The 27,742-nt window shown below is 40.8% G+C and overlaps 2 protein-coding genes across 3 annotated transcripts in view; one reads left to right on the top strand and one right to left on the bottom strand.

Moving 5' to 3' along the window:
• FBH1 (F-box DNA helicase 1) overlaps positions 1 to 22,691 on the top strand; it is a 97,900-nt gene extending 75,209 nt beyond the window's left edge. For both annotated transcript variants that reach the window (XM_044280012.1, XM_044280011.1), the window contains 5 exons: positions 367 to 561; positions 861 to 983; positions 5,153 to 5,259; positions 6,462 to 6,593; positions 22,018 to 22,691. In XM_044280012.1, the coding sequence (XP_044135947.1) occupies positions 367 to 561; positions 861 to 983; positions 5,153 to 5,259; positions 6,462 to 6,593; positions 22,018 to 22,188 (728 nt within the window). In that variant the 3' untranslated portion in view covers positions 22,189 to 22,691. The remainder of the gene's footprint in view (positions 1 to 366; positions 562 to 860; positions 984 to 5,152; positions 5,260 to 6,461; positions 6,594 to 22,017) is intronic.
• IL15RA (interleukin 15 receptor subunit alpha) overlaps positions 1,767 to 27,742 on the bottom strand; it is a 199,916-nt gene continuing 173,940 nt past the window's right edge. Inside the window, exon 8 of the mRNA XM_044280017.1 lies at positions 1,767 to 2,013. Within this exon, the coding sequence (XP_044135952.1) occupies positions 2,010 to 2,013 (4 nt within the window). The 3' untranslated portion in view covers positions 1,767 to 2,009. The remainder of the gene's footprint in view (positions 2,014 to 27,742) is intronic.

Consider the following 27,742-nt stretch of genomic DNA (forward strand, 5'->3'; position numbering starts at 1 on the left):
ACCTGAAAAAAAACCTTTAAAGTGGCAGTAGTGAAGTTTTTTCTCTCAAATATATTCTTGGTCTCTTAGGTTTTCTATAGTGACAATATCGGCCTTGAGACCACCGATGTAGATTTCAGAAAACTGGTCTAATTATTGTTACATGCTTTGTAATTTGTTTACCTTAGAGGATTTACTCCTCATACGTGTCGAAATTGTCATTTTCATGAAGCATTCTTTCGATTTATGCTATTACATATCTTAAATATTGAACCATAAAGTGGCAGTAGTGTAATATTTGGAAGCAGCAAATATTTTTAAGGTGGTGTTTTTGCAGAATGCACATGATTTTATGCACTCATTATTTTTTCCTCATCTTGTTAATAGAAAGATTATATATTAAAGACCGATTCATTGCGACCTGGCAAAAGAAGGGGTTTACAGCATTAAAGGTATATGCAGTAAGCTCTGAAGACAAAGAGCTAGAAGGCAAAATTGCTGTTGTTGAAAAGTACAATCACCGTATACCTGAGTTGGTGAATAAAATAGAAGGGTGTCATATAAATGACACATCACGTGCAGGTATGGGGCCTTTGACAATAGAATTAGTTTGCTAAAATGCAGTAAATGATATGCAATAAAATCCAGACCCTTGTTTGTACTGTTGCCTCTGATCCCTGACTGATAAGATTGTAAATCCACTTTCACATTAGCGTTAGCAGGGTGCGGCAGGCTGTTCCTAGTCCATGTGTGATGCCAGGCGGCTGGACAGAAACTGTAGACATGACCTAACAACTACTTTACGTAAAATTGACGGATTAATCAAGTGCATAGTGATGTGTTTCACATAAATAAGATACTAGTCTAAAATACTTCTTCAGATTATATTTTAGGAACTGTCCATAAAGCTAAAGGAATGGAGTTTGATGCTGTGCAAGTTACAGATGACTTTGCCAAAATCCCCTCTGCCAGGCACAACTTGGAAAGGCTTCAGATTCCATTTGGTGAGTAACAATCTCTCCGCTCGACCTACCGAATGCCGAGATCCTTGTCACCCATTACCTGCTACTCACTTTACTTGGTACCTGGAATGCGTAATCGGAATTACTAATAGTCCTTACACTCCTGAACTTGTCTTGCATTTTCTTACAAGTAAAAGATACTAAAATAACTGCAGATGTTGTTTTGGCCACCTGCAGTTTTGTGGCTTTTTTTTTTGCAAACATTTATCAAAACTGGTGTAAAATAAAACCGGCTTAGCCGCTCCTAGCAACCAATCAGATCCCACCTTTTATTTTTTTAGAGCTCCTTTGGAAAATGAAAGGTGGAATCTGATTGGTTGCTATGGGCAACTAAGCCAGTTTTCCTTTACACCAGTTTGATAAATCCCCCCAATGAGTCTTGCCACTAGCGTTTTCCTTGCGCCATTTTTCCCTATAGCGAAGGTGATGTCAAAATGCCTGAAAAAATGTCAAGAGCTCCAGCATGCTTTGTTTTTTAAAAGAAGCCAGAAAGACAAAAAAAATCCTCCTAATAAACAAAAATGCCAGGAGCAAAAAAAACCGCTTGTGTGTCCTGAGTTTCACATTTCCCACAGACCTTCAGCCAACATCTGGAGCTGGCATTTTTCCCGCAAAAAGATGTAGAGACAGAAAAAGAGATAATAAAGCTAGCGCTTACATACTGGACACCCAACTCCTTGCAAACTTTTATTGATCAAGCACCGAATATAAACATGATATTAAACTGTCAACTGCACAAGCGACAAATAAAACACAAGCCTTGTATATCCAGCGCAAGCACGCGTACCGGTATATTAAAATAAAAGATAAATATACCCGGTGTTATCAGAGTATAATAAGTGCGTATAACAAAACCAATAATACAGTAGATTTTTTACTAACATATCTGGATGATTTGTATCTTTCCTTTCTGTCAGTGGGCAGCAGCTTGTCCCATGTGAGAGTCGAGCACCTGCATCTCTCAGGGGGGCATTGCACTTGGCTCTTCCAATTTTTTCCCTGCCATAGTCACCTGTTAAGATAAGAATTTAGTTATAATGAGTGTTTATATAAGGGCTGTACATACAGCCGTCAGAATGGCAACATTGCAGATAGGCTGAAACATACCCCTGTAAGACAAAAACTGTTGAATATTTTTAATAAGGAACATGAAATGCAATCATAAAAAAATTGTCCCCGAAGGTGTTCATAGCCTTTAATTTGTAATGCCCTATTAATTACATAGTACTCTTTCATTTGATAACCTCTTTAATGTAAGCGGATCCTTCTAACAAGAAAGGATTATCTAAAGAGGACGACTCCTGTAATGTTGAAGATCTTTCTGAGTTGCCTTTCTCATGTCCCTCACAGTCTGCATTTATAATTGTTTGCAGACAGCAGGGGAAAGACCACAAAGCAGAGCCACGCACAAAATAATCGCGCATCCAAAATGACAAAAATGTAAGATTTTTATTTAAAGCCAAACACGTAAGCAATGAAAGATCTGTATTCAGAAAATCCATGGTTTGTTTCACAATCAGTAGCAATTCCTGGTTGCAAAACCCTAGCCCACTTATTTTAAAGGGAACCTGTTACCGGGATTTTGTGTATAGAGCTGAGGATATGGGCTGCTAGATGGCCGCTAGCACATCCGCAATACCCAGTCCCCATAGCTCTGTGTGCTTTTATTGTGTCAAAAAAACGATTTTATATATATGTAAATGAACCTTAGATGAGTCCTGTCTCCTCCATGCTTGAGAGAGGGGTCCAGCGTTCTCTACAGTGCTGTAATCTGGCGCTCGAGTTTTGTGACGTTGGGGAGGAGATTCGGAGTATGCGGGGCGGTGCTGGGCTCCTTCACAGTGGGCGTGACTGGGCTCCAGAAACGGTAGTAGCCTCATTTACACATATACAGGTCCTTCTCAAAAAATTAGCATATTGTGATAAAGTTCATTATTTTCTGTAATGTACTGATAAACATTAGAATTTCATATATTTTAGATTCATTACACACCAACTGAAGTAGTTCAAGCCTTTTATTGTTTTAATATTGATGATTTTGGCATACAGCTCATGAAAACCCAAATTTCCTATCTAAAAAAATTAGCATATTTCATCCGACCAATAAAAGAAAAGTGTTTTTAATACAAAAAAAGTCAACCTTCAAATAATTATGTTCAGTTATGCACTCAATACTTGGTCGGGAATCCTTTTGCAGAAATGACTGCTTCAATGCGGCGTGGCATGGAGGCAATCAGCCTGTGGCACTGCTGAGGTGTTATGGAGGCCCAGGATGCTTCGATAGCGGCCTTAAGCTCATCCAGAGTGTTGGGTCTTGCGTCTCTCAACTTTCTCTTCCCAATATCCCACAGATTCTCTATGGAGTTCAGGTCAGGAGAGTTGGCAGGCCAATTGAGCACAGTAATACCATGGTCAGTAAACCATTTACCAGTGGTTTTGGCACTGTGAGCAGGTGCCAGGTCGTGCTGAAAAATGAAATCTTCATCTCCATAAAGCTTTTCAGCAGATGGAAGCATGAAGTGCTCCAAAATCTCCTGATAGCTAGCTGCATTGACCCTGCCCTTGATAAAACACAATGGACCAACACCAGCAGCTGACATAGCCCCCCAGACCATCACTGACTGTGGGTACTTGACACTGGACTTCAGGCATTTTGGCATTTTCCTCTCCCCAGTCTTCCTCCAGACTCTGGCACCTTGATTTCCGAATGACATGCAACAGTCCAGTGCTGCTGCTCTGTAGCCCAGGTCAGGCGCTTCTGCCGCTGTTTCTGGTTCAAAAGTGGCTTGACCTGGGGAATGCGGCACTTGTAGCCCATTTCCTGCACATGCCTGTACACGGTGGCTCTGGATGTTTCTACTCCAGACTCAGTCCACTGCTTCCGCAGGTCTCCCAAGGTCTGGAATCGGTCCTTCTCCACAATCTTCCTCAGGATCCGGTCACCTCTTCTCGTTGTGCAGCGTTTTCTGCAACACTTTTTCCTTCCCACAGACTTCCCACTGAGGTGCCTTGATACAGCCCTCTGGGAACAGCCTATTCGTTCAGAAATTTCTTTCTGTGTCTTACCTTCTTGCTTGAGGGTGTCAATGATGGCCTTCTGAACAGCAGTCAGGTCGGCAGTCTTACCCATGATTGCGGTTTTGAGTAATGAACCAGGCTGGGAGTTTTTAAAAGCCTCAGGAATCTTTTGCAGGTGTTTAGAGTTAATTAGTTGATTCAGATGATTAGGTTAATAGCTCGTTTAGAGAACCTTTTCATGATATGCTAATTTTTTGAGATAGGAATTTTGGGTTTTCATGAGCTGTATGCCAAAATCATCAATATTAAAACAATAAAAGGCTTGAACTACTTCAGTTGGTGTGTAATGAATCTAAAATATATGAAAGTCTAATGTTTATCAGTACATTACAGAAAATAATGAACTTTATCACAATATGCTAATTTTTTTAGAAGGACCTGTATATAAAATCTTTTATTTATTTTTTTTATACAATAAAAGCACAGAGAGCTATAGGGACTGGATATTGCAGATGTGATAGCGGCCATCTAGCAGCCCATGTCCTCAGCTCTATACACAAAATCCCGGTGGCAGGTTCCCTTTAAGAGACCCAGGGCCAACGTGTAACCATGATAAATGCAGAAAATAAATGTGACATCAAATCCATGAAAGAGAAGTATTATACCATATCCATAAAAAAGTGAATGGTCCCGTATTCAGGGTAGTGCACCAAACCCTTCATCATGCATATGGTAGGAACCACCAGCTTCCACCGTTGTCTTGTCATTTTGGATGTGCAGCTATTCTATATCTGGCTTTGCTTTGTGGTCTTTCCCATGTCGTGTGCATTGATGATACTTTAGCTGCTAGTCTTGCACTCCTTGTCATTCAATGTGGCCAACCACAATTTTATTTTTATTTTTTATCAGAAATTTTTATTGGATTTTCAAGACAAAAAAAGGAGAAAAGAGTACAAGACAAATGAGTGGCCAGCTATTCTAGTGTGCAGGCTTTGTATTTATAGATGCTAACTTCTATCCTTTGGTCCCAGGCAATTATACTATACATTACTGAATAAATAGAATAGTTTCTAGCTCTTCTATTTCTAAATATCATAAGTCATCGGATCCTTTCCTGTGCTCCTTTCTTCCAGCGGTGTTAGCTGAAGATGAATGGAATTTGCTTTACGTGGCAGTAACCCGTGCCAGAAAACACCTCACAATAACAAAGTCTGTAGAGAATTTTATGACCCTAGCCGGTGTAAGTATGATTTTAGCGAATCTGTTTGTTTATGGTCACTAAGTTTTCACACAACTCGCTTAAAAATTAATACTTTAGGTGAATATAAGAATCTTTGTAATATATCTTATCGGAGAAAAATGCATGTTTCTCCCTCTAGCAGCTCACTCCTCTCCCCTGTCTTTAGCCAGCTGCCAAGTTTGCATACCTCTTGGAGAAGGGTAGTTCAGGAGGAGGGAAGTGTAGTTGAAGCTGGTAAGTGTAGAGGATTTATTTGAATTTATAGGATCACTATATTGACTTGTTCAATTGATTTGTGCAAAGTTGTGTGAAAAGTTAGTAACCGTTTAAGGATCTGGAAGACAATGCAGCTTTTTCTATGTACAGATTGTTTTTTAAATCTAGGTATTGATGATTTTATGTAAATAATTATTTAGGTAATTGACCACAGCATTTTCCATTGACCGCCTCCAGACATCTGTTGTACCAGCGGTGTAAATGTATGTCAGACCTAATTAAGAGCTCTACTTAAGATAGGTGATAAATCTATGATCGCTGGGGGCTCAGGCTGCTAGCTTTCCCACCACCCAGGAGCACAAGGGTTCCAGAGCCCCTGTGTGAATACTGTAGTGCAGTGGTGTCCATGATTGACCATTGCCCCATTCACTTCTATGGGACTGACTGAGATGGAGGCAAGCACACTACTGGGCAGTCCCATAGAAGTGAATGGAGTGGTGGACCACCACTCCATTCATGCACGGGACTCTGAGACCTTTGTTCTCCTGATTGGCATCATATCCCCAGCAATTTCCACATTTATAAACTTTTTTGTGGATAGTTGATAAATGCTTTTTATCGGATAAGCAGTTTAGGCTGATGTAATAAAGAGGGATTCCTGCTATGCATTAAACACGTATTCCATTGATTTTCAATGAGAAACCTGTAACGTTGCATTTAGTGTCCATTCCTATAAAGTGGAATAACAGGGGTCCTGGCAGGTATCAGCTCATCATAAGGGGGTACCACGAACATTGTAAGGAGTTGTCCAAATCCCAACAGCCAAACCATCACTTAAGCTTGTATTTCCTAGCTATGGAAACTACCGCCCACTGTACGTTCAGTGATAGATGATTTTGATTATTTTGCAGGGAATTGTTTCTATCTATTGTGTGATTATTTTATATACTTGTTATTGCTGACCTGTTAATGCTTTGTCATTGTAGGAATATTCCCTAAAAGCAGAGCTGACAAGTCAGATGTTAAAAGATGGTCCAGTACAGTGTGCTTTGCCGCATTGCAATAATTCCATTCCCGATCAGACTGTCTTGACTATGAGGAAGCTTCCAATCACCTATGTAAGACAATATACAATTTTAAATGACTTGCTAAACACATAACATTTTAGCTTCCTGCATTTTGCGGTCTGGAATCTTAACTCGGTGGGGCATTAAACCCAGTTCACCACTGGGCTGGGGAGGGTTCAAGTGGTCACCTTGTGATATGGTAGATAAATTGCACTTATGTGAATTCTTTTGCCTACTTATAACGCAGTGCTCTCCCAGACCAAGGGACTGGCCTCAGCTGTAGGTCAGACGGTAATGAGGCTTATTATTAGTTCTTAATATTCCAACACCTATGGGTGCTTTAGTTAGGCTTTTCTGCCAAAAAAGCCATGGTCAGTTCAGTTGGTTAGCATGTTTACAGGCTATTAGAGGTATTATTTTTATATGTTTTCCTTTTTTTTTAACACATTTGTCTACAGGCCATACCATTCTGATGGGTATCAGTAATAGCTGGGGCATATGTCAACATCTCATTTTAAAAAAAAAAGTAGTTTCCGGAACTTAAATGGTCACTAACTTTTCATACAACTTTAAGTAACTCAATAGAATAGGTCAGTGATGGCTAACCTGGGCACTCTAGCTGTGGTAAAACTACAACTCCCAAGATGCCCCCCTTGCTTGGCTGCTCTCAGAACTCTGTAGAAATAAATGGAGCATGCTGGGAGTCGTAGTTTCACCACAGCTGGAGTGCCAAGGTTAGCCATCACTGGTATAGGTGACTATAAGAAGCTTCTAATATATTTTATCAGACAAAAATGCCTATTTCTCCCTCTATGAGCTCTTTTACTCACCCCTCGTAAACTAACATTTTCCAAGACAGAGAGACTTTCAGCTAATTCCCCCCCCCCCCCCCTTCCACTCTTCATAAACCTCCTCAATTTAGTGAGCTGACAGTTGTCTCTCTGTCTCTTAGCATGTTAGAGGGAAGGGAGTAAAAGATCTGACAAGTGAATGAATAGTCATTTTAGTCTGATTATAAGAAACTTTGTAATCTATCTTATCAGAAAAAAATGGCTATATCATTATTTATATAATCACGGCCTATAGAAAATAATAATAAATAATATTTTATTTGGAAAATCTAGGGGACATAGCCCAACAGCAATAGGCTAAAAAACCCACAACAGGGATCTGGAATGACATAAGGTGATCCAGATACACTGTGAAAAAAGACAAATATACCACACGTGTAAGGGCTCATGCACATGACCGTATGTATTTTGAGGTCCGCAAAAAACTGATCCGCCAAAAAATTCTAATGACATCCGTGTGCATTCCGTATTTTGCGTAACTGGACAGCTGGCCCCTAATAGAACAGTACTGTCCTTGTCTGTAATGTGGACAATAATAGGACATGTTCTATTTTTTTGCGGAATGGAAATATGGACATACGGAAACTGAATGCACATGGAGTAACTTTTTTTTTTTTGTGACCCATTGAAATGAATGGTTCCTCATACGGTCTGCAAAGAAGACTGAACGGACACGGAAAGAAAATATGTTCAGACCAAACATCTTGCCTGCAGTAGACCCCTTGGATAGCTGGTCCTTACATCTACATTAACCTGGGGCCCCCCATATGGCAGAGGCCCTCAGTCGTACTGATCCTGCGCTCCCTGATGTGTTACAAACAGGCAGCTGTGTCTAATATATGTAAGGAATCAGAATGGCTCAAAATCCCCTTTGTGGGGAACCATCGGGAATATCTATCTAGAACACAATGGGCTATAAGCCAACTACATCCCCTTATTGGGTATCCACAACTCAAGTTACATAAAACATAACCTTTATTTGTAAAAATAAAATAAATGTGCCCCACTTATACATATAAAGCTATCAGATCCCCACCATGTATGAGTGATGCTGTGCGAGTGATGAGATTGAAAAACAGGTCTAAATAAATCAGGACAGGGGCGTAGCTGTAGTGGAAGCAGGGGAAGCGGCTGCTACGGAGCCCAAACTCAATAGCAGCCTGATCGGGAGGAGGACTAAAAGATTTTACTGTCAGGGCCCCAGTATTATACAATGATATTATATACAGTGACATGATATACAGTAAATAAGTGTAGGAATTGGACGGAGCGACTGCCTGGTGTGGTCTGAAAGAGTGATCTTAACTAGCTGCAGAAGTGGGGGTTGCACAGGACGAAAGGGTTGCGAAGAAGTTGCTGGTTGGGGGGCCCATTCAAAAATTTGCTGTGGGGCCCAGTCAGTTCTAGTGCTGGCTATAGTGCTTTTGACTGCCAGTGATCTTAGAGTGCTGGTATACCGATCCCCAATGCGTGGAGTCATTATATTTATGAGGTGCCTCTTGGTGCAGTATTGGATAAAGCACTGGTCAGCCCTGAATCATTTAGTAGTGAAATCGTAGTGTTAATTTAGTGTTATCTCACTGTTATAATCTCCATGTAACCTCATGCATAGAGACCTCTTCCACCCAAGGTCTAAGGTGTCCCTATCAGAGCAATACACTGCATGGGGGTGAGGAGTGAGCGCCCCCAATTGATCGCACACACTCTCATGCAGTATCCCTAGCGATAGTAGACCTGCTTTGCCTGTATTTCACTCGACATTAATTCCGCAATTATTTCCTATCTATCTGCAGCTAGGTTCACTGTATAAATGATTGGCAGCGTAGCCCTCCCAACATGTTTTGGCGACAAGCGGCTTGATCAGGGGATAACGGGTCCACGCTGGTATAACTGATTGTATTTTATGGTAAATGATTTAGCAGACCATGTCATTTATTAATTTAAATCTCTGCTCATTAAAATGAGTCATATGGGTGGTCCTTATCAGGGACTTATAACTGTATGCACAGTAATACAGGCAAGATAATCTCTCAGTAGAACTGCCCACATGACTGATGAGCTCCTCCTGCTCTATAACATGCTGCCGGCAGATTGCACTGCATTTTCATAGTAACAGTTTCCTTTTAGCCCTGGGCGATTTTAAATTTTAGGGTTTTTGTTTTTCACTCCCTGCCTTCCCAGAGGCATACTGTGAAAGGGCTGTGTACTGACTTGTACACACTATGATACCCTTTGGCGCAAAACCACAATAGCAAATGACGTCTTTTAAGAGATATTTATTTGTTCAGATGACAACGCGTTTCGGAGTGACAATACTCCTTTATCAAGTCTAAAAGAAACAGTGGTAGTGCCAGGGGATAAAGCATAAAAGGAAAGATAAAACATAAAGAGAAACAATGTAGGTGTATATGTAAGGTTCATAATGATAATAAGTCAATAGATATAGGATAAAAAATGGGAGGTAAAAAATATATATATACATATATACATACATATGCATATACATGTATACATACACACAATACACGAAAGACTTATATAAAAGCTAAAGTTAAAATGAGACTTACGGTATATAGAAAAGCTGAAATTAAAATTAATATTAATATGGCCGCCTTAGTGCAGGAAGAACAAATAAATTGATAATGTTGTAAAAAATGGTTATAAATATGGATACAAGTGTCAGGGGATTCGTAAATACATTTAATCATGTTACTGCCCTAGTTGCGATTGTACTAATCAAAACGACACTCATAGGTAAAAAATGACAGTGGGCCTGATATGCCGCCAGTGTTAGCCCGGATGGGGACTCTTAGGTAGGGAACCATATATGCATGCATACGGGACTAAAAACAAACATATATGTATAAATACATGTATACACACATACACAAACAACAGTTGGAGGGTATAGTGTTAATAATGATTATTATTATAGTGATGATGATGAGGGGAAACACATGGGGGGAGGCGATTACCTTTAGGACCGGGTATACACGATTGGCAGGGCTGGTCCAATTACTAAAGTTAGAATGAAAGAGAAGACATTATTTCCTATGGGCTATGATGCTGGATTAATGGCTAAAGGTTTTTGGAATTGGATTGAGTGGAATAGTCTGAGAAGTTGAACCAAAACAAACCCATAGTATTAGTTTGATGGGTGGAGCAAAGCATTACCTGGTGCCGGGTCCTGTCTGTGTATAGCGCGGCTTGCCACGTGTATGTGAGCGTGCGCTTTAAGAACCGAACAGAGGGGAGGGGGTGTGGCAGATTGCCGGCTGTTCATTGGAGGATGTGAGAAGGCGGGGGCGGGGCTAATCACGGTCAGTTGCGACGGGCTCTGTCTGTGTCCGCGATGTCAGTGCGTTCTGTATTTGCTATGTTATTGTAGCGGGGCACTGCCAGCAGTAATCAAATGGTATCAGGGGAGGGAAGCGCTAGAGGTAGATGAATGGAAGTCAGTAGTGTATGAGTGGACTAAGTCAGGAAAGGTTGCAGAATGACTGGGATGAAATAAGGTAGGTTGAGGAGACAACCTGGGAATATGTGGGGAAAGTGGGTGATATTGGTTATGACAATAATAGTGAAAATGACAATGATGATTATCAAAATGATGATGAAACAGATCAGATAATGGGAATGAATTGATGATGATTATTATGTGATGATATTAATGATGGGGAATAATGGTGATAATGACTATGATGATTATCATAATGATGGTTAATCGGATCAAATGATGGGGAAGTGATGATGATTATTATATAATGATGATGATGATGACGACAGGGGGTGTTTATATATATATATATATATATATATATATATATATATATAATATATATATATATATATTGAAGAAAATCCAGCGGGAGCACCACCCAAGACTCAGGGGCAAAATCCACAAAATAGGACTGCACTCCAGATAAAAGTGAAAAATAAGTGGAACTTTATTCACCCATGATATGGCAACTTAGCGACGTTTCGGCTCACAAGAGCCTTCTTCCAGCATAGAAACAGTGAAAATGACGACATATAAAGGCATGTTTAAAGTGACTAACCAATCGTATTTTGATTACAATCATGAATAAATTAAAAACATATGTTGCATATAAACAAAGTGCATGTGCGTAAAGTGACTTATGCTTAAGAGATCCGCATCACAAGAACCTTATCCTTGTGTGTTAATCACATAAATGAATAATATATGAATAATACAATGTGTACAATAAAGTGAGCAAGTATATCAGATATAGATCGTAGAAATCGCACCTCTAGATGCAATGGCGTTCGCATACACCCTCGTGTTTCCTTGAGCGTCTCCGTTCCTTCACTGCGCATGCCCAGATTCGCGTCATCCAGCTTTCATGTGACGCATGCGCTACATCCTAGTTACACCGGAGGCACCATCTTAGCAAAGGGCAACATTGCCCAACAATTACATAAATACAATGCATAAGTGCCTTCAATGAACAGAACACTTTCCTATATGATATATTCAGCCGCAGTAGGTGCATCCTACTAAATCAGCATGTGAGGAAGGCGCCAACTTTGTCAAGATGGATCCTACCCACTACGCGGCATGTGTCAGAGGGGGACACGTCAATGTACCCAACCGGCACCGCCAGCTTGATTGCTGAAAAAACGCAGCCATAAGAGAAATTCTTAGAGGAAAGTATTACAAATAGAAATAAGAGAAAATATTTATTTCTTTTATGTCTGGAAATACGCAGTGAGAAGATATTAGATGCTGCAGCACAATTCCATTATCATCAAAGAGGGCCAGTTCAACGATCTCCATCCAAGCTTCTTATAAAATTACAGTGTAGTTCTAAAAGGCAAAGAAAAATTGACAAATTAACTACAGATTAATTACTCCGTATAATATACATTTTTGGTATTATCACCGTTTCAAGGCACAAATATACCAAACTAAGAAGGAAGAACAACACATACAGGGAAAATCTGGTTCAGCCTCAAAACAGACTTTTCATCTAAATTCTACATTAAGCCCTATTGGGTGCAGACTATCAAGGACATGAATCCATCTTAATTCTCGCTTTTTCAAGATTGCCAGACGATCACCACCTCTCCTGGGCATTGCAATATGATCGATTATCCAGCATCTTAGATCCCGTTCACCATGATGAAGGGATCCAAAATGTCTGGAAACCGGTAAATCGGTGCGACTTTTCCTAATTGAATTCCTATGATTGTTTAACCTAACTTTCAGTTCTGTAGATGTTTCCCCTACATATATTAGATTACATGGACATGATAAAACATAAATTACGTATGATGACGCACAGGTCAGATGGAATCTAATGGGGTATTCTTTTTTTGTAAGTGGATGCACAAAAGATTTTGACTTGCAGATATAGCGACAGTTGATGCAGTTGAGAGACGGGAAACATCCCAGTCCCGCCTGCGTCAACGGCCGCTAAATGACATGTCTTTTAGGACCTACATCTGCTTTAACCAGATAATCTCTTATATTTTTGTTTTTTCGATAGGATAACAAAGGGGGATTCTTGAATTCAGGGACATCTTTGATTCCTCTACTAAGAATGTTCCAATTCTTTTTTAGAATCTGTCCTATCTCTACACTATAATTGGAATATGTAGACATAAATGGTATCCTCTGAGTTTTTTGGAGAGTAGGTTGTACACGTTCTGTATTACTATCAAGAATTTTACTTTTCTGTTCATTCAACAATTTACGAGGATAGCCACGTTCTCTGAATTTGCCAACCATCATGTCTAGTGTGGCCGGCAACTCAGTGTGGTCAGATACAATTCGTTTTGCCCTCAAGAATTGAGATTGGGGGAGATGTTTAATCAGACTACGTGGGTGATTGCTTTCAAAGCGTAGAATTGTATTTCTGTCCGTCGGTTTGACAAACAAACCCGTACTAATTCTACCTTCGTCCAATTTAACATTAGTATCTAAAAATTTTAAATTGGTTTTGGAATAGGATATAGTGTACTGAAGATCAGTATCTATGTTATTCAAATAGTCATGAAATTGAATCAACTGTGTTTCAGTACCAGTCCATAGGAGGAAGACGTCATCTATGTATCTCCACCACCTCAAAACATGTTGGAAGTGGTGGGATACATAGATAAAGTCCTCCTCCACATGGCGCATATATATATATTCGCGTACGTTGGGGCCACATTTGACCCCATCGCAACACCGCGTTTTTGATTAAAAAAGGTGTCTTGAAACAAAAAATAATTATTCTCAAGAATCAATTTCAAAAGAGTAATAATAAAGCATTTTGTCTCCATAGAGATGTATGTACCTTCAAGGTATTTGTTGACCGCTGCAGTACCTTTCTCATGTCCTATTGATGTGTATAAAGATACTACATCAAAGGACACAAGAAGTAAAGATTTTACATGACTAGTATCCACAGATCTTATATAGATACTAGTCATATAAAATCTTTACTTCTTGTGTCCTTTGATGTAGTATCTTTATACACATCAATAGGACATGAGAAAGGTACTGCAGCGGTCAACAAATACCTTGAAGGTACATACATCTCTATGGAGACAAAATGCTTTATTATTTCTCTTTTGAAATTGAGTCTTGAGAATAATTATTTTTTATTTCAAGACACCTTTTTTAATCAAAAACGCGGCGTTGCGATGGGGTCAAATGTGGCCCCAACGTACGCGAATATATATATGCGCCATGTGGAGGAGGACTTTATCTATGTATCCCACCACTTCCAACATGTTTTGCGGTGGTGGAGATACATAGGTGACGTCTTCCTCCTATGGACTGGTACTGAAACACAGTTGATTCAATTTCATGACTATTTGAATAAACATAGATACTGATCTTCAGTACACTATATCCTATTCCAAAACCAATTTAACATTTTTAGATACTAATGTTAAATTGGACGAAGGTAGAATTAGTACGGGTTTGTTTGTCAAACCGACGGACAGAAATACAATTCTACGCTTTGAAAGCAATCACCCACGTAGTCTGATTAAACATCTCCCCCAATCTCAATTCTTGAGGGCAAAACGAATTGTATCTGACCACACTGAGTTGCCGGCCACACTAGACATGATGGTTGGCAAATTCAGAGAACGTGGCTATCCTCGTAAATTGTTGAATGAACAGAAAAGTAAAATTCTTGATAGTAATACAGAACGTGTACAACCTACTCTCCAAAAAACTCAGAGGATACCATTTATGTCTACATATTCCAATTATAGTGTAGAGATAGGACAGATTCTAAAAAAGAATTGGAACATTCTTAGTAGAGGAATCAAAGATGTCCCTGAATTCAAGAATCCCCCTTTGTTATCCTATCGAAAAAACAAAAATATAAGAGATTATCTGGTTAAAGCAGATGTAGGTCCTAAAAGACATGTCATTTAGCGGCCGTTGACGCAGGCGGGACTGGGATGTTTCCCGTCTCTCAACTGCATCAACTGTCGCTATATCTGCAAGTCAAAATCTTTTGTGCATCCACTTACAAAAAAAGAATACCCCATTAGATTCCATCTGACCTGTGAGTCATCATACGTAATTTATGTTTTATCATGTCCATGTAATCTAATATATGTAGGGGAAACATCTACAGAACTGAAAGTTAGGTTAAACAATCATAGGAATTCAATTAGGAAAAGTCGCACCGATTTACCGGTTTCCAGACATTTTGGATCCCTTCATCATGGTGAACGGGATCTAAGATGCTGGATAATCGATCATATTGCAATGCCCAGGAGAGGTGGTGATCGTCTGGCAATCTTAAAAAAGCGAGAATTAAGATGGATTCATGTCCTTGATAGTCTGCACCCAATAGGGCTTAATGTAGAATTTAGATGAAAAGTCTGTTTTGAGGCTGAACCAGATTTTCCCTGTATGTGTTGTTCTTCCTTCTTAGTTTGGTATATTTGTGCCTTGAAACGGTGATAATACCAAAAATGTATATTATACGGAGTAATTAATCTGTAGTTAATTTGTCAATTTTTCTTTGCCTTTTAGAACTACACTGTAATTTTATAAGAAGCTTGGATGGAGATCGTTGAACTGGCCCTCTTTGATGATAATGGAATTGTGCTGCAGCATCTAATATCTTCTCACTGCGTATTTCCAGACATAAAAGAAATAAATATTTTCTCTTATTTCTATTTGTAATACTTTCCTCTAAGAATTTCTCTTATGGCTGCGTTTTTTCAGCAATCAAGCTGGCGGTGCCGGTTGGGTACATTGACGTGTCCCCCTCTGACACATGCCGCGTAGTGGGTAGGATCCATCTTGACAAAGTTGGCGCCTTCCTCACATGCTGATTTAGTAGGATGCACCTACTGCGGCTGAATATATCATATAGGAAAGTGTTCTGTTCATTGAAGGCACTTATGCATTGTATTTATGTAATTGTTGGGCAATGTTGCCCTTTGCTAAGATGGTGCCTCCGGTGTAACTAGGATGTAGCGCATGCGTCACATGAAAGCTGGATGACGCGAATCTGGGCATGCGCAGTGAAGGAACGGAGACGCTCAAGGAAACACGAGGGTGTATGCGAACGCCATTGCATCTAGAGGTGCGATTTCTACGATCTATATCTGATATACTTGCTCACTTTATTGTACACATTGTATTATTCATATATTATTCATTTATGTGATTAACACACAAGGATAAGGTTCTTGTGATGCGGATCTCTTAAGCATAAGTCACTTTACGCACATGCACTTTGTTTATATGCAACATATGTTTTTAATTTATTCATGATTGTAATCAAAATACGATTGGTTAGTCACTTTAAACATGCCTTTATATGTCGTCATTTTCACTGTTTCTATGCTGGAAGAAGGCTCTTGTGAGCCGAAACGTCGCTAAGTTGCCATATCATGGGTGAATAAAGTTCCACTTATTTTTCACTTTTATCTGGAGTGCAGTCCTATTTTTCTCAAGATATATATATATATATATATATATATATATATATATATATATATATATATATATATATATATATATATATATATATATATGTGTGTATGTGGATATCAGTGTAAATTGATTTGGTTAATGATTATTTGGAAATGTATGTTTTGAGAGAGGGGGGGTTTTGTATTTTTAAAAACAGTTACTTTCAAGCGATTCGTTAAAGCCATAGGGCTCTATTGTCTGTAATTTAAATATCCAGAACATTTCTTTCCATATCATCACCACAACGGCCATACAAGGAGATTGACCTCTGTAGGGGCAGGAAGCAGAGAAAGGTTTAAATGCTCCCCAAACACCAGTGTTTCCTGTCCCTACAGAGGACAGGGGCGGAGAAAGGTCTCCGCAGGCAGCCGCCGTGGAGATGAAGATCCAGAAGTGGGGAGTCGCGTACCTGCTTCAGCGGGCCACCCCCCCCCCCTGTCAGCCCGCGGTCCCGTACCAACGCCGGACAGGGAGGGGAAGGGAGAGACTCGCCTCCGGTTTCATCTGGGGCCTGCTCCTGGTGCACGGAACGCCCGCTGGTTCATTGAAGCCATGCCGGCTTGTGCGCCCAGCGCCGGGCGGCGCTATATAAATTCGTCACTTCCGGGTAGCCGGACGTTTCCGGAAGTGACGCGGACGGAGGGGGCCGGTCTCAGGAGGCGGGAGAATTCAAATAGATTCTCCCACCACAGCGTCCTGCGGTGAGTACATTCCCTATTCGGGGCTGTGTTTCAGGATGTCTGCATCGGACCATACAGAGGCCTCTACTCTACCGTCTGTAAGTTCCCCATAAGGGAGAGTTTTTCCTTCCTCTCTCACCAGGGCTTATTATTAATGAGGGTTCTCTTGGCTTTTCCAGACTGCAAAAGATCCTTTGAGAAAACCCAAGAAGTCATTAAAGTGTGTTTCTTGCCTCAAACGACTTCCTGACGACTATCCTAAGAAACTATGCAGGGACTGCATTGCTAAAGTCATCCGGGAGGAGCAACCGTCCCTCATGGACGAGATTAAGTCCATGATGCGGGAAGAGATTAAATCTTCTTTTGCGACCTTTTCCTCTCTTCAAAGAGAGAAACCTGTGGAGCGGCCCTGTCCTGTGGTCTCAGAGCCCCCCGCTAAACGCCACAAATCGGACGATGACGTCTCATCCGACTCTGAGGTTTATGGGGGTTCAGCTTCCTCCTCTAAACATATGGAGGATGAAGACAAGCTCTCTGAGCGGGATTTTTCGGAAAACAGAAGAAAATTTTATTTCTCCTGTGAGGATATGCCCGAGCTCTTAAAAGCCGTCAGAGCTACCATGGGAGTAGAAGAAGTGGCTTCTACGCCATCAGTACAGGATGAAATGTTTGGGGGCCTCAGGGTAAAGAAATCCAGAGTCTTCCCCATTAACGAAAACATCAAAGGGATGATTTTGGATGAATGGGCAGATCCGGAGAAGCCGCTAGGTGTCGCCAGATCTTTCCAAAACCGGCTTCTCTTTGATCAGGAAGAAGCTAAAACATTTAATACCATTCCTAAGATTGACGCCCAGGTAGCTTGGGTCAATAAGAAAACCAGCCTACCATTTGAGGATGCTTCTCAGCTCAGAGACCTAATGATCAGGAATCTACCCTTCATTCACTTGATGTCAGACGGGCAGTACTAGATTATTTAGAGACCACTAAAGACTTTAGGAAATCAGATTGCCTCTTTATCCAGTTTGGAGGAAGAAACAAGGGTCAGAAAGTTTCCAAGTCCTCCATTGCCAGATGGATCAAAGCTACCATCACTTCCTGTTATTCCTTACAGAATCTTTCGAGCCCGGGCAATATCAAAGCCCACTCTACCAGGGCAATGTCTTCTTCTCAGGCAGAAAGAGCGGGTGTCTCCCTAGAGGAGATCTTTAAGGCTGCCACGTGGTCCAGTATCCATACCTTTGCCAAACATTATAGGTTGGACCTCTTTAAAAAGACTGATATGGCATTCGGACAAAAAGTCCTTCAGTCTGTGTCCCACCCATAGATTCATATTTGATATACCTCCTTGTATGGCCGTCGTGGTGATGATATGGAAAGCCGGAATTAGTACTTACCGGTAATTCATTTTCCATGAGATCACCACGACGGCCTGTATTTCCCTCCCTATTGTTTATCCGGGGGTTGATATGATGTAATATCTTCTCCTGTTTGCTTATTCTTTCACGTGTGTATCCACCACCCTTTACTCTGATATTTTGGAAGCACTGGTGTTTGGTGGTGGGAGGGGAGCATTTAAACCTTTCTCTGCTTCCTGCCCCTACAGAGGTCAGGGGTCAATCTCCTTGTATGGCCGTCGTGGTGATCTCATGGAAAATGAATTACCGGTAAGTACTAATTCCGGCTTTTCTTCTTAGTTTTTGATACCGGTTGGTGCAGGTGGTGGGGATTTGTTCTATTGGTGTTATTAAAAGGTCCACAGGATTTTTGTTATGGCAGTTGAGAAAATGTCGCGAGACTCCATGTTTTATGAAGCTGTTTGTGATATTCCACCGGTGTTTATTTATTCTCTCTCTGAGTCATGGTGGTGCGGCCTATGTATTGTAATCCTCAGGTGCATTCGAGCAGGTAGATGACGTAGGTAGATGAGCAATTTAGGAAATTTTCAATTTTGAATTGTTCTCCGGTGACATTACTAACAAAACTGGTGACCCGGGAGGAGATGTTATTGCAGCATTTGCATCGGCGGTGTCCGCACTTGAAGCTTCCAAGGACTTGAGGGAACATGGTTACGGTAGATGGTGTATGTGTCTTTTGGGACCGTAATCGACTGGGGGCGATGAGATTCTTGAGGGTTTGGGCCCTTCTGAAAGTTATTTGGGGTTTTGACTGGGTATGTCTTTTTAAAAACGGATCTGCTTGTAGGATGGGCTAGTGTTGTGAAAGGATATTGTGCAAAACATTATGTTTGCTGTTGAATGTGGTGGTGAAGGAGGTATGGTATTTTTTGGTGGTTTTTGAGCTGACCTCTTCTGTTTTTGAGGACAAGCAGTTTTCTTGAGTGTATCCTTGTGTACGCTTGAGGGCTGCCTTGATGACTCCACTGGGGTACCCTTTGTTTAGGAATCTTTTTTCGATGACTTGGCTTTGTTGTTTGAAGTCTTCATCATTAGTGCAATTTCTACGGATGCGTTTAAACTGACTGAATGGGACGTTGTTCTTCCATTTTTTGTGGTGTGCGCTGTGGTAGTCTAAGTAGCTATTTCCATCTACTTTTTTTAAAAAGGTTTTGGTTTCTATATGGTTATTCCTGGAGGAAAGGACTAAGTCTAAGTATTCTACGGATGTTTTGGAGTAATTTGCTGTGAAGGTAAGGTTGAAATCATTATTGTTCAAGTGGGTAGTGAATTTTTTGGTATCTTCTATACTTCCGTCCCAAATGAATAGTAGATCGTCAATATAACGTTTGTAGAAAATTAATTTGGTTGCCATGATTGCTCATTATGGATAAATTGCTCCTCAAAGACCCCCATATATAAATTTGCGAAGCTTGGCGCAAAACGCGTCCCCATTGCGGTCCCTTTTATCTGCTTGTATATTCTGTCCTCAAAGGTGAAGATGTTATGATTGAGTATAAACTCTATGGCTTCCAGTACAAAAAGGCTTTGTTTGTATGGCATGCTTCCCAGAGGCATATTTTTTACCATTTACATAGCCGTATGAGGAATAGTTTTTTTGCTGCATAAGTTGTTCACTTTTAATGGAACCACTTAATATTGCATACGATGTAGTGGGAAACTGGAAAAAAATCTAAATCGGGTGGAATTGAGGAAGAAAATGCAATTCCGTAGCTTTATGAGTTTTATATTTACGGTGTTCCCTAGGTGATAAAACTGACCTGTGCCCTTCGTTCTCTGGGTCAGTACAATTACAACGAGACCACATTTGTATAGCTTTTTCTTTGGAAAATAATGTATTTTTTTTTTCTTTTCATCACCATATTTTTATATATTTAGGTCTACAGAGTTTTTTATGTGGGACGATCAGTAGTTTTTGGGGTGATGAGACTTTTTGATGACCTTTTATGAAATTTTTTGTGAAGTGACTAAAAAACTGTAAATTGAATTTTTTTTTCCTTACGGCGTTTACCATATGGATAAATAGGTTTATAATTCAGTAGTTTGGATGTTTTGGGACATGGTGATGTCAGTAATTTTAATTTTTTTTATTAGCCCCTAGTTGACCTGAACATGCAATCTTTAAGATTGCTTTTCCCATACACTACTGTGTTAAATTACAGTAGTGTATGGGAAATTCAGTATAGTCTTATGGAGCACTGCCACTTGCAGGCATCCATAAGAATATACCTGTGATAGGCTGGAGGCTACCAGGTCTGTCACCACCAACGAACTGCTTCCCCGATATTATCGTGAGAGAAAGATGCTGTGGTCACAATTTACCATGGCATCTGAGCGGTTAGCTACTAGCGAGCGGCTTTATGGCAAATATTAGCCCTGGGTGGCTGCCCTGTAAGAAAAGAGAAAAAAAAGAAGCACCATTCTTAAAGTTTCGACATTGTGAAGGGGTTATCACCCGCTATACTAGGGAGGCTTGTCCCTGCCTGCCATTGGCTGCTCCTACCCCCCTTCCCCAACACCGGATGTTTTCATCCTTGTACAGGGAGAAGCAGCAGCGGCGGGGTGGGGACCAGGAACGGCGCAGGGAGCAGGGTATGTATATTACCTCAGGGCTCCAGATGTCGACCAAAATGGTCGCCAAACGGACTTAGAATTTACAAATGGCTACAAGACTTTTTAGTCTTGTCGCCATTTGCGACTATACCCGCCGCCGCAGCTCTGCCGTTAAATACAGCGGCGGGGCACAGGAGCTGATAGTTCTGCCCCGCCGCCGATGTTCTTCTCAGCAGCGCAGTGGAGGAGTCTCCCTCCCCCTGTGCTGCTGCCACCGCCTCCGCCAATAAGAAGAGAGAGGAGAGGAGGGGAGGGGCTGTGGCCACTGCGCCACCAATGAAGATAACTGACCTGTTAATACAAATACACGAGGCGGGTGCCGGAATCACATAGCCGGGACCCGACCTCTATGACAGGGAGCTGCGATCAGCGGCAGTGGCTTTTTTGTGTGATGTGCATAGAACTGATTAAAGGGTCACTCCTGCCAGAAAGAGGAATTTTTATAAACTCTGTATTCATAGAAAACATTTTTTCACTATTTTTATTTTGGGAGTGATATGCCTTTTGAAAATGTACACAAAAAAATATTGTCCTTTTGTAGCAGAATCTCAGATAGATATAAGTTCTCAATAGAAGAGCAACGTAATCTCTGTTTATGACTCTTCTACCAAAAGTTTATCTGTAAGGTAAATCCTTAGAATAGAAGACTAGAATGACTGACAGAATGACAGCTCTGTTGCTCTCTTGATAACTCTGGATATACATACCCACAGAGGATCAGTGCATTGATAGTCACACTATTGGGATATGGGAGCTGTGGTTCTCTAATACACAGCATTAAGTGCGACAGAATTTCTCTCTGTCTGGACTTTTAGCACACCAAACACCATTCACAAATTTTTATAAAAGAAAATGACATACAGTATTCACATATAGTGTTCATTTAACACCTGTTTGTCTGTAAATTGTATAATGTTTGATTTCATACAAACCTTTGGGTTCATTTTTTGTGTGCAGAGTGACAAAAGTGAAGATGAAGGAGGATACATCTGCCATGCTTGTGCACATCAGCGGGTTGGTCCGATAACACAACTGATGATCTCTCAGGAGGTTTTACAGACTATGGATGTTAAACTAGAGAACGTTGTTCTTCCCCGACACTATGAAGCACTACTGCAAGTTATTTAATGAATTACTGGTACCAGCTACCATATGCTTCTCTATAATCTAATCTCGTCATGGCAACAATCCGCCTGTTGATCAATGCTTTTTAATACAGCTCTTGATATTATTGGTACTGTATATATTGTGTTATTTGAGTCATGTGCCATCATGCACAATTTTGGGTTTTTTCGAGACTTAAATACTGATTACCTCTCCTTTGGATCCCTGCCGATCAGTTGTTTGAGAAGGCTCCAGCGCAGTGGCCTTCTCTGTGCTCATCAAGCACAGCGCTGTACATAGTGTAGCAATTGTGCTTGGTATCCCAGCTCAGCCCTATTCACTTCTATGGGGCTGAGCTGCTCCTAGGTCATGTGACCAATGAACAAGTCGTCACTTGGTCTGGGGAAAGCAGTGAGAAGGCCGCGGAGCTACTGTTCCTTCTCAAACAGCTGATCGGCAGGGGTCCTGGGTGTTAGACCCACACCCATCAGATACTGATGACCTATCCAGAGGATAGGTGATCAGTATTTAAAGGATAACTGTCATATTTTCATTAAAAAATCTATTTTAGCATATGTTACTGCTGCTGCAGCATTATGCATTAAGCAATCTTTAGTTTCTTCACTTGCCACTGTTTTCCTTAAGTTTTCCCCTTAGTTACGGCTGCTTTGACTCCTACATTATGAGGATCTTCTCAAGATGGCTCCTCTGCCAGTTCTCTGAGGCCAAAACTGCAATCTCTTAGGTCACATACAAACTTGCTGTAGCCAGCAGCTTCCTGCCAGCCAATCAGATTGGATTACTGAGAGACACGCCTCCTCACTCTGAAGCCTAATGCAGTATGAAGGACCGCCCTTCTGTCTTCCTAGCCGGAGACAGAAAAGCCATAGCAGCAGTCTTTTAAGGGAGCAGTGGAAAGGGACAGAGGACATTAATTAAAGCTGTTATTATAAGGTAATTACAGATCTTTTTATAAGGTAATTACAGATCTTTTGGCAATCATTGACAGACTAACTTGGGTATACATGCCTAACTCTAACAAACTAGCAAATAAAAAAAATATATGACAGTTATCCTTTAAGTCTCAGAAAACCCCTTTCTTCTATTACATAAAATAATGTGGATGGCTAAAAGTATTACATTAAATTAAGTCATGATTAAAAAAAAAAGCATAATAAATAAAAAGAGACCACATATCTGGATTTGTCATTATGTTATGCCCAACTTGTTTCTTTTTAGCTTGTATCTAGATCTACAGCAGGCAGATGTTTGATCTTATTATAAAGTTTTCTTCAAATAACTGGAGGATACATCATTAACTGTACACCAGTTTTTTTTTTTTTTGTTTTTTTTTAGCTTAGACCGGGTTCACCTCAACATTTTGTTCTTAATTCATCAGTCAGAAAAATAGGGGGGAAAAAACGGATCCAATATTTTAAGCATCCGTTATGCACATTTCGCATCTGTTTTAGCCATGTCTGTCTGAGATCCGTTATTTTAGATGGGAAAAGTCCTGCATGCAGGAAAACATATTATATACAAGATCCTTTTTTTTTTTTTTTTAGGAAACAGTGATGTTAACCCAGCCTTAGTCACAAACTGTGACTAAGTGGGTGTGGTGTGGATGGGCAGGGTTGAATGGTTATGCGACCTGACTCATTACCAATATGTGGGCCAGAAAACTGGTGCACATTACACCTGAAATCTACTCCAGCTCCCTGTTGGCATAGATTTAATTTTCCTTCGCACAGACTGCCGAAATGAGCCAGAATTATTATCTCTTAATAACAAACCCTGCCAAAGAACCCCCAGTATTAATATCTTCCCCCTAAATTTCTTTCCATCCATAGACCTCCGTTTTAACTAACTCCAACTATCCATTGACCTGTTTTTTGGGGTAATTCATAAAAATGTGGCCTAATTGTTTGAATCCAGTTTTTATGATTGATACAGTATATATTACATAGTTACAGTATATATTACATTGTTTGTTTTGTCGAATGTCCGTTTCACACTAACCAGTGAGCCTCACAGTAGTCTGAACCTTTCTGATCTGCAGAGGTCTCAGCGCTAATCTTGTTATCGCAGGCAGGATTAGAATAAAAGATAACACCTCAATAATAATGCTGGAAGATCACACTCTGGACATAAGGTAATGATCACAGCTCTGCTTCCCTGCACAGGTCAGGGTATGCACACCAAATTCTACCATTATGTAGAGCCAGCAGTCTCCAACCTGTAGCAGACAGCCAGCATTCACATAGCAGCGGTTGGCGGCTGTCTGGTAGACCCAAACATTTGCGCTAGATGTAGCAGACTTGCGATACATTTTTGTATTTTGTAAAGGTCCATGATTTGAGAACTATAACTGCTTTCTTCCAAAAAGAGCACCACGCCTGTCTGCGGGTTGTGTGTGACATTAAAAAAGTATTTGGGGCAAAATAGTTCAACCCGGAGCCGTGCCCCTCAATTATCACACCAAAAGAAGGCAAATCCGAATAGAAAACAATAAAATCAGTCTTTATTAAAGGGAACCTGTCACCTGGAAAAGACAATTTACACTAATCACAGTACCTTAAAGTATCTCTCATAGTGTGCCCAAAGATGTATCCATATCTTCTTTCTGCGTGGTGATGTCTCATAAATGACTGTGTTTGGCACCTTTTTGAAGTCGTGCTGAAGTCACGGGGGCAGCGGCCTCCTTGACTCAACCGTCGGATAAGCCCGTCTCTATGCTGCTCCTCCACATATTGATGGACATTTTTCCCTGTAGCCATGACCGCGCTCTTCTCGCGCATGCGCCGTGCGCGTCCTGCCTCAGCGCGATCCCAGCTACGGCTCCCTCCCTCCCTGGCATCTGCATGTTCACTGCGCTGCAGTGCAAGCAGACAGTGATCATGCTCACGCTGCAGGGGAGAAGCGATGGGCGCGAGCGTGCTGTATAGGAACAGCGCAGGCGCAGTGAACAAGAAGATGCCAGGGAGGGAGCTACAGGGAAAAATGTCCATCAATATGCGGAGGAGCGGCATAGGGGCGGGCTTATCCGACGGTTGAGTCAAGGAGGCCGCTGCCCCCGTGACTTCAGCACGACTTCAAAAAGGTGCCAAACACAGATTTCATGAGACAGCACAACGAAAGCAGAAAGAAGATATGAATACATCTTTGGGCACACTATGAGAGCTACTTTAAGGTACTGTGATTAGTGTAAATTGTCTTTTCCAGGTGACAAGTTCCCTTTAATGCATGATTAAAACAAGAAATCACAGTATTAAAATGGCTGGTACAAGCATAAACAAGGCTAACAATGTCCTAGCAAGAGGTACAGGCTAATGGTGAAATACAGGCATATGGTTGGACAATTAATAAGCCAGGGTATATAACACACTACATGATATAATGTTGAGACCCAAATAAAGTGCATAAACTCAAATCACATGTACATACTAAGGCAGCCCAAGCAATTGATGTACAAATGTGTAGCCATACCAAGAAGCCGTCTCCTCCTGCGCACCAGATGCGCGTTTCGCTAATGCTTAATCAGGGGGTAAATGCTCTTGCTAGGGCATTGTTAGCCTTGTTTATGCTCGTACCACCAACCATTTTAATACTGTTATTTCTTGTTTTATCATGCATTAATAAAGACTGATTTTATTGTTTTCTTTTGTGTGTGATATTGTAGCAGTTCCATTTACTTCAGTGGCACAGAGATGCAATACTGAAAATACAAGTGGGTTGCTATTTCTGAAAGAAAGGAGTCATTGCCCCTTTAACCCCTATTTTGAGCCTTATAGGAGTTGTCCAGGATTTTACTTTTGAGGAAAGAATTAGCCTCAGGGTAGGCCATCAATATCTGATTGGTAAGATGTTTGACCTCTGCCAATCAATTGATTTGGGGTAGCTTCTGTGCTGGAACTACCCATCTTTGTCCACTGTTAGTGGACGGAGCTAGTTTCTGCAGTGCTGCTCCCATTTGCTTCAGTGCAGTAACCAGCTCCAACAACTACGCAGTGGACGGTGCCAGAGCTACCCTGAATCAGCTGATCGGCGGTTGTGCTGGGTGTCAAACTACCACTGGTCAGGTATCGGGCCATCGCTAGTAAAATCCTGGACAATCCCTTCTCAATAACATGGGCAGATTATCGGGCCAACTATCAAGAACAAGCGTTTGTACAACCGCTCATTCCCAATAATTGCCCCATGTAAACGTGCCGCTGATCAACCAACATATAGTCAAATCGATTTTTTTGTCAAGTGATCCATTTATGTGGCACATCAAATCATCACGTGTCAGCAGTTTCTGTGTAGATGGATATACTCCTGACAAACAGTAAGGGCTCTTTCACACGAGCGGATGCCTTGAGTGTCATCCGCTGCGTGAAAGACAGCCAAGCCCTGCTCCGGACAGCAGAGACACGGAGCAGTAACATGACTGATAATGCTCCGTGCCTCTCTGTGATCTTTTTACTACAAAATCACGCTGACAACTTTATCTCACTGTAATTTTGTAGTAAAAAGGTCACATAGAGGCACGGAGCATTATCAATCATGTTACTGCTCCATGTCTCTGCTGTCCGGAGCGGGGCTTGGCTGTCTTTCACGCAGCGGATGACACGCACGGCATCTGCTCGTGTGAAACAGCCCTAAATCTGTATGTGGATGACCTGCAGTATGTACAGTAAATACAGCTGAATGATCAAGCACAAATGGTTAATACCTGATCATTGCTGCATGTATTATCCTATGTAAATGGATTGTTAAAGAACCAGCGATTTTTATATTTATTTTTGGTGGGGGGGGGGGGGGCTATTTACATTTTTACAGTGTTCACTGTGTTGTATAAATGACATGTCAACTGTATTCTGCAGGACAGCAGGATTACAGTAATGTCAAATGTATGCAGTTTTTTTTGTTTTTGTACAATAAAAACATTTTAACAAAACAAATCTGATTTTGTGTCACTATATTCTGATAGGCATAACTTAAAAACATTTCATAAAGTTTTTTTTTTTGTAGGGGGAATAGATGTTTTCATTTGTGTACCATTTTATTTATTTTTTTCCATTTCTTTGAATGCAATTTACCCACAAAGATTTTTTTTTTAATTCTTTTTTTTTTTATGGCGTTCTGGTTGTTACAGACCCGATAATACCTATGGAGAATGTGGACACCTTTAAGGTTGTTATATCGACTATGGATTTGGAGGATACTAAGGAACCTAATTCTATATAGGACAGAATTTTTAAGGGTTTGAGGCCCAGGATGAAAAAAAAAAATGTATGTCCACAAGAATGGAGAACGTTTTTCATCCCTAGGTCTATAGGAGGATGTTTCTGCTGTTTGGGATATGTCCCCAAAATAGAGCCTGTAGCAAAGGTCTCCAAAAGGGCTTCTTTGCCTATGGATAAATGTGCTTCTATGCTTGGATAAATGTGTAAAAATTGTATGGAGTCAACTTTGCAGTAAACAACTTGTTTCTAGTATGTGTCTTGTCTTCTCTGGATCCACATGATGCATTTTACTATATCCTGATTCATCAATCCCATCAGAGGATTCTGAGCGTGATGGTATATCTAAACGA

The sequence above is a fragment of the Bufo gargarizans genome, chromosome 2, assembly GCF_014858855.1.
Source record: "Bufo gargarizans isolate SCDJY-AF-19 chromosome 2, ASM1485885v1, whole genome shotgun sequence".
In the NCBI taxonomy this organism is placed as follows: Eukaryota; Metazoa; Chordata; class Amphibia; order Anura; family Bufonidae; genus Bufo; species Bufo gargarizans.